The sequence below is a fragment of the Budorcas taxicolor genome, chromosome 25 (assembly GCF_023091745.1).
Source record: "Budorcas taxicolor isolate Tak-1 chromosome 25, Takin1.1, whole genome shotgun sequence".
Classification (NCBI taxonomy): Eukaryota; Metazoa; Chordata; class Mammalia; order Artiodactyla; family Bovidae; genus Budorcas; species Budorcas taxicolor.
The window spans coordinates 12,198,634-12,211,841 of NC_068934.1; the positions used below are offsets into that span (position 1 = coordinate 12,198,634).

The 13,208-nt window shown below is 38.8% G+C and overlaps 1 protein-coding gene across 2 annotated transcripts in view; it reads left to right on the forward strand.

Annotated features, from left to right (window-relative positions):
* The window catches only part of DLG2 (discs large MAGUK scaffold protein 2), a 1,427,480-nt gene that overhangs the window by 794,042 nt on the left and 620,230 nt on the right, over positions 1–13,208 (forward strand). For both annotated transcript variants that reach the window (XM_052662441.1, XM_052662442.1), the window contains one exon: positions 9,303–9,439. In XM_052662441.1, the coding sequence (XP_052518401.1) occupies positions 9,303–9,439 (137 nt within the window). The remainder of the gene's footprint in view (positions 1–9,302; positions 9,440–13,208) is intronic.

Consider the following 13,208-nt stretch of genomic DNA (forward strand, 5'->3'; position numbering starts at 1 on the left):
GACTAATTGCATCTCCTTACAATCCAAGGGACTCTCAAGAGTCTTCTCCAATACCACAGTTCTAAAGCATCCATTCTTCAGGCTCAGCTTTCTTTATAATATCATATAACTTCATCTAAAGTTGATTCCATCTGCCAAAACCCTGGTTCCAAAGAAAGTCACATTCACAGGTAATGCTTCCCTGGTAGCTTAGATGGTAAAGGATCCTCCTGCAATGTAGGAAACCTCAGTTTGATCCCCATGTCAGGAAGATGCCCTGGAGAAGGGAGTGGCTCCCCACTCCAGTATTCTGGCCTAGAGAATTCCATGGACAGAGGAACCTGGCAGGCTACAGTCCATGGGATCATGAAGAGTCAGACACAACTGAGTAACTAACACCACTCACAGCTAACAGGACTTAGGACTTTGGTCTGTTTTTAGAAAAGACATAATTCAGCCTATAGCCACTGCCATGTGAATAGACTGTATTGTGTGGAGTCACATGGAAGAGTCTGAGAAAACTATATGTGATACAGAAATGAAGTTAGTAACTAAAGATCCCTGTTTGGAAACTCCAGCTCTTTCAGTAAAAGAGGCTGCAGTAAGTTGAAGAGAAGGTCTTTTCGGGTAGGACAGAAGTATGGTCAAAGCTGGAACAGAATAAAAGCATTGATGGTAAGAGACTGAATATTCTAGAGAGGAAAAAAAGAATAATGAAAAAAATTATAGGGTGAAGGAGAAGATTTAGGTTTACAAACAAGAATGTTGCTCATTGCTTTGAGAAATGGTAGATATAGACATGGAGACTTTTCATAATAAAATAGGACTGGTTTTAGGCTAAAAGTATGAGTAGGTATTTTGAGGTCCATAGAAGAAAAGTTTGGAATGTTGACTGTGGTGAGTTAATTGCGTGCTCTGTGAGAGACCCTTAAGTAGGTTTGAGCCTACCTAGCCGGTGCTGTACAAATTTAAAATAGAACCCTTCTTTCAGTTCCAAACTTTGTCCTTTGAGGCCAGGAAGAATCTAGAGAGTAAGAATATACAGCTTTGCTCTTTAATTAATCATATTTTTAACACTCAATGAGATAAATTATTGTCTCAAAATGAAAAGCACATTCTGGTATTTTTTTAAGCAAAGATTTTTTTTTTTTTTTTTCTGAAGGATAGATGTAAAATCATCTGTTATCTGTGTAGACTAGACCCACAGGTAAAGTTTTTTGTTTTATTTGTCCACTGAAATGCATGCACCTTCAGAAGTTTTCCCAGACAAGGCCTGTGAGGCTCTAGGCTGGATTCTGTATTTCCTTTAATAAAATCATGTAGTCAGAGTGTACAGAATACCACTATAGATTTGGTTTTGTTGTTTTGTAAAGCGCTAAACACCCTATGTTGCAGATCCTAGATAAACTATGACAGAAGCAGTCAGCTTAATATAATAATGCTAAAGTTTTGGAGATGCCTCAGAGTGTCCACCTGATAAAGTCATTTAAAATGAAGTTGAGCCAAGTTATTGAGTGATCATAAGACGTCATGGGACATAGCTCTTTACGCCCATAAAGACTATTGCCCTTTGCTGGATCTGATGGTCTCCAGACAGGTATGCGCGGTGCCTTTGGAAAGGCCCAGGGCACAGTGGTCAGGATCCATAGGAGCCAAGTTATAATGTCCATCCTCACCAAGATGCAGAACAAGGAACATGTAACTGAGGCCTTCCCCAGGGCCTAGTTCATGTTCCCTGGCCACCAGAAGATCCACATCTCTGAGAAGTGAGGATTTACTAAGGTTTTTTTGTTTTGTTTTGTTTTTTGCAATTTTATTTATACATTTTGAGTGTGCTTGGTCTTCGTTGCTGTGTGGGCTTTTGTCTAGTTGCGGTTCATGGGCTTCTTATTGCAGCGGCTTCCCTTGTTGCAGAGCATGGCCTCTCGGGTGCATGGGCTTCAGTACTTGCAGCTCTGGGTCTCCAGAGCACAGGCTTGATAGTTGTGGCCGTGGACCCAGTTGCTCTGCAACATATGGGATCTCCCAGGATCAGGGATTGAACCTGTGACTCCTGCACTGGCAGCGGACTCTTTACTACTGAGCCGTTTGACACGGATGAATTTGAAAACACAGTGGCAGAAAAGCAGCTCATCTCAGATGGCTGCGGGGTCAAATATCAACATATCCCTAGTCATGGCCCCCTGGACAAATGGTGGACCCTGCACTCAGAGCCTCGGCGCTGTCCCTTCCTTACTCACGCCCACCAATAATTCCTACTGTACTGTCCAAAAAAGACTGTGTGTCTACTTTGTAATCACATGACTCTTACAGGCTTTGGGGGTTTTATTCTAAGCTTCTCCCACACAGTATCAGTCTGTGCTCCCAAGACTTCCTCCTTCAGGCTTCCCTCTGTCACCGACACCTGCTCCTCAGCCCAGTCAGACAAGGGGAGAGGGTGCACGGGGATTCTTCATGTCCTTTTTTTCATAGGAGGAGGAAAAGACTGCTTTGGGAAAGGTTAAGTTAAAGGCTTTATACAGCATGTAGACAATCCGTTCCCTGTGCCTGCATCCCTGAAGCTGACCTGAGGATATACAACTTGGGGATATGCAAGCAATATGCAAAGAGAAACCCAGCTTTATGCACTGAAAGTAATCCTGAAATTATTTGCACATCACATGTTTGTCAAATGGATCAGTTTTTAATTTGGAGAATTAGGTGTTTAAATTTCACTTGCTTTCTCCCTTTGCCAGAGTATAAAATATCCACTGATTTTACTTCCTTTGTGATTTTCATACTCATTTTATGTCCACTTTCTTTAACACTGATACTGCCTAGGCTTGTTTAGTATTATCCTTAAGAGCCAAACATTTCACAGTCAATAGTGCTAGGGTCAGTTTTTAGGATGAGACCTACCAACTCTTGTCACTGAGTTTAATTTATAATTGATTAGTTTGCTATCTCCTGATGATCTGGGTCTATTTGTTTATCATGGACACATCTTTTCAGTGCTGTAACCCATTCTCTAAATTGGTCACTTAACAAAAATCAGTGTTCCTTAATCAAATCTTTTTTAATTTATTTTATTTTTACTTTATTTTACTTTACAATACTGTATTGGTTTTGCCATACATTGACATGAATCCACCATGGGTGTACATGAGTTCCCAAACATGAACCCCCCCTCCCACCTCCCACCCCATATCATCTCTCTGGATCACCCCCGTGCACCAGCCCCAAGCATCCTGTATCCTGCATCGAACATAGACTGGCGATTCCTTTCTTACATGATAGTATACCTGTTTCAATGCCATTCTCCCAAATCATCCCACCCTCTCCCTCTCCCTCAGAGTCCAAAAGTCTGCTCTACACATCTGTGTCTCTTTTGCTGTCTCGCATACAGGGTCATCATTACCATCTTTCTAAATTCCATATATATGTGTTAGTATACTGTATTGGTGTTTTTCTTTCTGGCTTACTTCACTCTGTATAATTGGCTCTAGTTTCATCCATCTCATCAGAACTGATTCAAATGTATTCTTTTTAATGGCTGAGTAATACTCCATTGTGTATATGTACCACAGCTTTCTTATCCATTCTTCTGCTGATGGACATCTAGGTCATTTCCATGTCCTGGCTATTATAAACAGTGCTGCGATGAACACTGGGGTACATGTGTCTCTTTCAATTCTGGTTTCCTCGGTGTGTATGCCCAGCAGTGGGATTGCTGGGTCATAAGGCAGTTCTATTTGCAATTTTTTAAGGAATCTCCACACTGTTCTCCATAGTGGCTGTACTAGTTTGCATTCCCACCAACAGTGTAGGAGGGTTCCCTTTTCTCCACACCCTCTCCAGCATTTATTGCTTGTAGACTTTTGGATTGCAGCCATTCTGACTGGTGTGAAGTGGTACCTCATTGTGGTCTTGATTTGCATTTCTCTAATAACGAGTGATGTTGAGCATCTTTTCATGTGTTTGTTAGTCATCCATATGCCTTCTTTGGAGAAATGTCTATTTAGTTCTTTGGCCCATGTTTTGATTGGGTCGTTTATTTTTCTGGAATTGAGCTGCCTAAGTTGCTTGTATATTGTTGAGATTAACTGTTTGTCAGTTCCTTCATTTTCTCCCATTCAGAAGGCTGTCTTTTCACCTTGCTTATATTTTCCTTTGTTGTGCAGAAGCTTTTAATTTTAATTAGATCCCATTTGTTTGTTTTTGCTTTTATTTCCAGTATTCTGGGAGGTGGATCATAGAGGATCCTGCCGTGATTTATGTTGGAGAGTGTTTTGCCTATGTTCTCCTCTAGGAGTTTTATAGTTTCTGGTCTTACATTTAGATCTTTAATTCATTTTGAGTTTATTTTTGTGTGTGGTGTATCTTTATACTAGTCATTGTATTTATCTTGTTAAGGACCACTCTGGCTTATCTATCTTACCATAATATAGGTTTTGAGTGTTTGCTAGGCATGTCTGTCTCAAGTTCCAGCACAGGGGAGCTGGGATTTTACGAACATTTTGTGATCTAAGTCAGGGCAGCTGACTCTTTAGTCACTGAGTCAGTTTGGATGTATTGGTTTGAAAAATGCATTCTCTTTTATCAATTCAAACTCAATATTGAAGAACCAGCCTGAATGCTAAACCTTCTGTTAATTTCTCCTGCTCTTCTAGAAGTAAGTCATGGTCCCCTCTGTACTCACATATCATAGTACCATGATAAAGCTGATCCTAACCAGTTCAGTTATGTCAAGATGTTTAGGTATTCATTTTTCCAGACAACTTGAGAGCTTCCTAAAGCAGAGAATTTTTATTTATCAAGAATCTGTTTTGTGCGACTTCCCTGGTGGTCCAGTGTTAAAGAATCTGCCTTCCAATGTGGGGGACACAGGTTCGATCTCTGGCTGGGGAACTAAGATCCCACATTGCCTTGGGGCAGCTAAGCTCATGAGCCACAGCTAGAGAGAAGCCCTCACGCCACAGCGGAAGATCCCATCTGCCGTACCTGAGACCAACACAGCCAAATAAATAAATAAATATTTTTTAAAAAGAATCTATTTTACAATAACTGTAAATGGAATATAACATTTCAAAACAGCATAAATATTTTCAAAAGAAATTTTGAAAAAAAGAATCTCCATTATGTGCCAGTTACTCTAGAGCATAGATACACTTATTCCCCTGTTACAGATTAGGAGGGTGGGACTGCAGTTCACACCGTCACTAGATGGGATGGTCAGGACTCGAGGATGCCTCTGCTGTCACCCCCTGCCTCCCCAGCGGTTGCTATAAGCTCTGTGTAGACTAAGATGGGGAGGTAACCAGACTGCGCGTGTGGCAATGGCCTGCCCCATGCAGTTATCAGATCTAACTGAGGACACCCGCTTTCTCAGCGGTCCCCCTCTCTTTAAAGCCACCAGCTTCCTCTTTAAGGGGAATCTTTCTCAGAGACAGGTGGCTTTCCTTGTGCTCTTCTATTCATTTGCTTATCCATTCTTTCATTTAGTGTGTATTTAAGAGGTAACTGTGTACCTACCCTTGTTCTACTGCATAGCATGAAACCGTTAAAAATCCCTGTCATCCGGAGTTTATATTTTCACCAAGAAGATGGACAATAAAAAAATAAAATATACACCCATGGCGGATTCATGTCGATGTATGGCAAAACCAATACAGTATTGTAAAGTAAAATATATATATATATATATATATATATATAAATGATTTATCTAGTATATTACAAGGTGGTAAGCACTAAGGGACAGTGAGAATAGAGCAGGATAAGGAGGTGGGGTGGATTGTTAGGGGACAGTTATTAAACAGACAGGTCAGAGTCAGGCTTCCAAAGAAATTGAAATTTTAACAATGCCCTGAAGGCAGAGTGTTCCAGGCAACAGCAACAGCTAGAGCAAATGCCTTGAGATGGAAGGGTGTCTGGGGTGTTCTAGAAATGTCAAGGCCGTCAGTGTGTCTAGAGTGGATTGAAGGAGTGAAGTATGAGCACATGAAGGGAGGCGATGGTCCTATAAAGTAGAGAGACTACCTCTGTTTTAGCAGAGTGTGTGTAAGGAAGCCAATGCCTCCAAACTCATGGTTTGAATTTGGGCTTCTTGCTTGGTGGGACTAGCCCACATGTGTCTTCACAGAGCAGCCCTCCAAACATCAGTACCATCAGCTAAGTTTAGAGCATTGCTTCAGCCAGGTTCAACCACACTTACTCTTATGAACTCATGGGTCATTATTTCTGTAGTGTTTCTGGTCAATCCATTTTTTTACATTTATGTTGGCTGCAGTTAATAGCAGCTGGTTTTACAATGCATGGTATGCACTCAGGAGATGCTTGTTGAATGAATGGATATGTGAGTGAGTGAATGAATGAATAAATGAATGGATGGATGGATGGACAGGACCAGATTCTATTTTATAACACAGATGGATATTTCTGCCTGTAAATAACCTTGTCTTCTGGATATAGACATAAGCTATACATTTAACTTATCATGTTAAACTGAATGATTGAATGTTGAGCAAATATTGATAATTTTTAAATATAGCCATGTTCCATCTAAGTAAGGGAAATTAGGGAAAATGTTTAGTTCTATACCTTTAGACCAGTTCTCTAGCTCCTACTAAAATTACTTCATCTTAAGCAAAATCACCAGTTAAGGAGTACTTAAGTCTAATCTTAGAGGGAAAAAGTTATTTCCTCTTTAGCTGGTATATTTATGTCTACAGTATCCATAGCGATTTCATTGTCTTGGTAAAATCCTCAACTTCAAATGTCAACTACATAGCTATTCCCGCTGTTGGACTTATCCTTGTTTGCGGTGGTGATTTGTTTTCTTAGCTCTTCGGTAACTCAGACCGGCTGTGGCATTTACTGTTGGCATAGTAGGTGTGGATCAGAGTCCCTGGGTTTTCTTTAACCTCTCGTCCACAGTTTGGAATGACTTTTGTACTGTTGTAATGCGGTAGATTGATCCTAGCCTGTGGCTATGAAGCTTTTGTAAATATTGGTATGTTTTTTAAACTTCCCTATAATCATATATAAATATGAAGTAACAGTTTTGGAAAATATGAGCTGATATGTATTTTCAATTTCATAGAAAATGCCAGTTGGGGACATTTTATTTACTCTTGGTCATCTTTCACTTGATATACAAATTCTTTAAATATGAGGCAAAGAAATACATTTATAGAGCTATACAATGTCAAAACATCAATAAAGAATAGTCATCTCTCTAGTAGGAAATTAAATAACACTTACTTTAAGTGCCCATCAATTTAAATTCATTTTTCTTTTATTGTTAACTATTATAGTTAATTTAATTAAAAAAACCGTTTCACTTGAAATATCATTCCAGAGGTGTTACTTTATAATTTACCATGCCATTATTTTTCCATTAACTAATTATTTATGCTATCTTAAGAACAGCATACAGCCCTATTCAGTATTTATTCAATACAAGGATAGTGAAATGGAGTATTTTTTATTGTTTTATAAAGTGCCGAAAATTTTTATTATAATTTCCTCATAAAACAAGTGTATGAATTTTTTTAAAAACTGGAGGAGGGGTGGTAATTGCTTAAGACAAATAAGTTACAGAAATTTTCTGTCTTTAGTAACAGAAGTTTTTATTTATATCTTCCTTTCTGAGTAATTGCATGTTAATTGTAATAATTTTCAAATACAATGAAAATATATGCTACAAGTATTGTACTGAATATGTATTCAATCATATTCTGAGAAGGTTTTTTGTTCTTATACTTTTAGAGAGTCCATCAGTTATTCTTTTAAAATGGCCTCATAATGATTTTTTAAAAACTCTATTCTTGTTGTCATTCCATAGTTTAATATAAATTAAAGTTTGTGACAACATGGATAGACCTAGAGGATATTATGCTACGTGAAATAAATCAGACAGAGAAAGACAGATACTGTATAATTTCACTTATGTGTGAAATCTAAAAACTAAAACAAATGAACAAACATAGCAAAATGGAAACAGAGCTCTAAATACAGATAAAATAAAGTGTTTGCCAGAGGAGAGAAAAGTGGATGGGTGGGGAAGAAATAGGTGAGGAAGATTAAGAGGTACAAACTTTTACCTGCAAAATGAATGAGTCATGATTGTGAAATGCACAATGTGAGGAATATAGTCAATAACTATGTAATATTTTTGTACAGTGACATATTGTAACTAGACTTCTTATGGTGATTATTTTGAAATGTATAGAAATATCTAATCACTATGTTGTAAATAGGAGCTAGCATAGTAGTGTAGGTTTATTATACTTCAAGCAAATTCAATCATAGAAGAAGAGATCAAGCTTGTGATTACCAAGAGTTGAGGGATGACAAGGGGCAGTTAGATGAAGGCACAAACATACAAATTTTCACTTATAAGATAAATAATACAAGGGGTGTAATATGTAACATAATTAACACTGCTGTATGTTAGATATGAAAGTTAAGAGAGGAAATCCTAAGGATTCTCATCACAAGGAAAAATTTGCTTCTGTTTCATTTTGTATCTATATATGATGGATATTCACTGAACTTATTATGACAGACATTTCATGATGTATATAAATCAAATCATCATTCTATGTACCTTAATCTTATACAGTACTATGTCAATTATATATCAGTAAAACTGGAAGAAATTTATATGCCATAGCAGCATAAAATTCTTCTCTCAAAATGGATAATTTCCATGTTTAATAATGATTTGATATTTCATGGTTTGCTATAAAAATAATATAGTCAAAGTATATAACCTCTTTATTCTTTAGACTGTGTGCAGGGATAATTCATTTGTTTTCATTCTCTTTTAACTACAAGTTAATAGCAGGAAGTGCCAGGAAGTCTGAAAATATGACAAGGTGCCCGGAGAAGGAAACATGAAGGGCAAGCAATGAACAAATCCTTATCTTCTCTCTGAAATTATTACACCAATATCCAATGTATCTTCTTCATGGCTCTTATCTCCAAATTTGTCAACTCTTCAAATGGCTGGACTTTTCATTTTGAAATGTCAAAAATATCTAGGTCTCTACCCAAATGACTGGCACTACTTCTGTTTGCTATGCTAAAGTAACAACAGCATCAACAAAGAGGAGCCCATAGACTAAACGTGGGCAGGACTACACTTGTGTTCTGCTTTATTAGCATTAATCAGCAAGCTTTCAAATATTTAAAGAGCAAAGTTGATTGGAGTGGAATTTATTGTTATTTATTACTATTGTAACAAATGAAAGCTTAGTTTTCTTTGACTGTTGAAGTGTGACTAATAGCAGTTTCTTGAACCAATACAAGGCTTTTGTTTTTCTGTTCCTTTTCTGTAGGTTTAGGCTTCAGTATCGCAGGAGGTGTGGGAAACCAGCACATTCCTGGAGACAATAGCATTTATGTCACTAAAATTATTGACGGAGGAGCTGCACAGAAAGATGGAAGATTGCAAGTAGGGGATAGGCTACTAATGGTGAGTGTGACCCAGCAGAGCTGTGAGTGTGTTTATAAAGCTCTTACTCTCCAGGGCATGACTGTCACCATCAGTTTAGGCTGCCTTCACGGGATACTATAGTCTAGGTGACTTAACACACATTTTATTTTCCACGGTTTTGGAAGCGGGGAAATTTAAGAGCAAAGTTCTGACCCATCCAGTTTCTGGTGAGGTCTCTCTTCTTGGCTTGCAGACAAGTGTCTTCCTGCTGCTTCCTCCCGTGGCCTTTTCTCTGTGCTTATCCTGAGAGAGCTTTCTCTTCTCATAGGGTCATGTGTCCTATTAGATTAGAGCTCCACCCTCAAGTCATCTCATTAATAACCTTGTGCTGTGCTTAGTCGCTCAGTTGTGTCTGGCTTTTTGTGACCCTATGGACTGTAGCCCACCAGGCTTCTCTGTCCATAGGATATCCCAGGCAAGATTACTAGAGTGGTTGCCATTCCCTTCTCCAGAGGATCTTCCTAACCCAGGGATCAAACCCAGGTCTCCTGCATTGCAGGTGGATTCTTTACCATCTGAGCCATCAGGGAAGCCCAATTTATTAACTTCTAAAGACCCTACCTCCAACTATTGTCAGGTTAGGGGTTAGAACGTCAACATAAGAATTTGGAAGGAGAAAGTACAATTCAGTCCATAGCAGTCACCTTGGTAAAAATAGAAAAGAAGAGAGAACAGATTTTGTTGTAAGAGATATTAGAAGCGCAGGTATAATTGGATCTGATTTGCTGATATTTTAAAAGCAGAAATCTACGTTTTTACCAGTTTCCATAGGCACAGAGGTTATATGTTGTTCTTCCAATATAATCCAGCTCCTATCAGTCAGAGAGACTACTTAATCGAGACTGGTAGAGAGGTGGGCTTTGCATAGCAAATGCTATCTGCTTTACTGATATGCACATTTCTATGCCACTGTGTTCCTTCATTCAACCAGCGTAGCCACAGTCCTTGACTTCCAAGGATTCATAATTTGAGTTCTGTCACATATATAAATGGATCCTTCCTCTTCTCCTTTCAGAAAGATTTACTACTATTTTATTTGCCAGCTGCTTGCATGCTTTAGGAGTCTTAGACAGTGGTTGACTCCAACACACAACCACCCTTTCTGAGCCATGGAGTTATATAATAAGCTCCTGGGCTTCCCAGAGGGTGCTGGTGGTAAAGAACCTGCCTGCCAATGCAGGAGACATGAGTTCGATCCCTGGGTCAGGAAGATACACCCTGGAGGAAAAAAATGGAAACCTACTCCAGTATTCTTTCCTGGAGAATCCCATGGATAGAGGAGCCTGGGAGGCTATAGTCCACAGGGTCACAAAGAGTCAGACATGACTGAAGCAACTTAGCACACACACATGCAGGCAAAGCAAAATGTAGGCAATTCTAAGCAGTGTACTGGGGGGGTTGCATGTAATAAAACGGTTTCATCTCCATTTGCTGTTTTGTATCAAGTCTACAGGATAATAATATACTGAAAATCAATAGAAGATAACTCTCAAGAAGGATATCTAGTGATATGTCTGCCCTTGTAAACCAGGATCTTGAGGCTTTATCACAGAGAGCCAGTGTCTCCAATAATTTCATGAGAAGTGTTTAGGAAGGATCAAGCTATACCATTTCAACAGAATAGTAATTTCTAAGACATGTGCAAGCTTTGGAGGTTGAACTTCAAAGTTCATTGTGCCCACATCCCTGGACTCTAGACAGGTTGTTTGTAGTCCCACTGGCTTAATTTCATAGGTGTCAATGATTTTTGTATTGAATTATCTGAATAAGAGCTTAATACTAGTCTTGATAGCTAGCATTTATTTGGCATTTACTATGCTCCATGTTCTTTTAAAAGTGCTGTTCCGTAATGTAGCATGTACTTTTCACAACAGCCTCTTTTAAAGCAGAGGGAAACTGAGGTATAGAGAGGTTTACTAGCTTGACCATGGTCATAGAGTTAGCAACAGACAGAATGGGATTTCAAATGCTTGTAACCAGCAAACGTGGTCTTTGCATGTGTTTCCTAGAATTTGTTAGTCAGTTATTTCCTTCCTACCTCTGATCCCCTTGCAGTCCAAGAGACTCTCAAGGAAGTCTTGAGAAAGGAAGACTTCCTTCCTAGAGTCTTCTCCTGTATCACAATCCTTTCCTTCCTTCATCATTCATTCATTCTTTTATCTAAAAAGTAATAGACTGAGCACCTGTCATGCCCCAGGCAATAGCCACTACTCAGGAAGGAGTCAGCAGAAAAAGTATGGTCAATCTGAATGGGCAAAAAAAATGCAGCATTAATCACTTGAGTCAAAGTCACTAAGAGTTTTCAGCTTCCTTACCACTTGATGTCACTTCAATTTTATTTTCTTTTTTTAAAGCAATTTAGAGGTATGATTGACATGTAAAAAGCAAATGTACATTTAATGTACACAACTCCATGGCTTTGAAGATAAGTACATACTAATGAAACTATCACCCCCTTCCAGGCTAGAAAATTATCCATCACTTCCCACAGTTTTTTCTCATTATTATTTTTTGTGTGTAAATAGTAAGAACATATAACACAAGACCTACCTTCTTAGCAAATTTTAAGTTTAAGACAGGGAAGCCTTGTATGCTGCGGTCCACGGGTTTGCAGGGAGTCGGGCATGACTTAGCAAATGAACAACAACAAAAGATACTGTTATTTATAGGCCATGGGGTATATAGCAGAACTACTGTTTTCATTCTTGAGATGTTCTGAAATTTGTTTGCTTGTTTTTTATTACCTTCAATGTGAAAGTTGGTACCTATGATGTTTTGCTTCTGAAACAGAGAGGTATTATTTAGACATAAAGCAACTCCCTCTAACAACTTCTCTCAAGAAGACAAAGTTTGTTGTTTCTTGACTTGGAAATGGAATGAACTGTGCTACTGATATTCTACATAGCACTGAATTGAAAAATGAAGAGAGTAACATGTCGTGTTGTTGTTGATGTTCAGTCACTAAGTCTTGTCCACCTCTTGCAACCCCATGGACTGCAGCCTGCCAGGCTCCACTGTTTTTCACTATCTCCCAGACTTTGTTCAAATTCATGTCCAGTTGAGTCAGTAATGCTAACTAACCATCTCATCCTCTGTGCCCTCTTCTCTCTTTGCCTTCAATCTTTCCCAGCATCAGGGTCTTTTCAAATGAATTGACTCTTCACATCAGGTAGCCAAAATATTGAAGCTTTAGCTTCAGCATTAGTCCTTCCATTGAATTTTCATGGTTGATTTCCTTTAGGACTGACTGGTTTAATCTCCTTGCAGTCCAGTGAACATTTAGGTGTCTACTCCAGCACCACAATTCAAAAGCATCAGTTCTTTGGCATTCAGCCTTCTTTATGGTCCAAATCTCACGTCTGTACATGACTACTGGAAAAATCATAGCTTTGACTATATGGGCTTTGTTCGCACAGTGACGTCTCTGCTTTTTAATCCACTTTCTAGGTTTGTCATAGCTTTCTTTCCAAGGAGCAAGTGTCTTTAATTTCATGGCTGCAATCACTGTCGGCAGTGATTTTGGAGACCCCAAAATAAAACCTGTCACTGCTTCCACTTTTCCCCCTTCTATTTGCCATGAAGTGATGAGACCGGATGCCATGATCTTAGTTTTTGAATACTGAGTTTTAAGTCAGATTTTTCACTCTCCTTTTTCACCCTCATCAAGAGGCTCTTTAGTTCCTCTTCACTTTCTCCCATTAGAGTGATATCATCTGCGCATCTAAAGTTATCGACATTTATCCCAGAA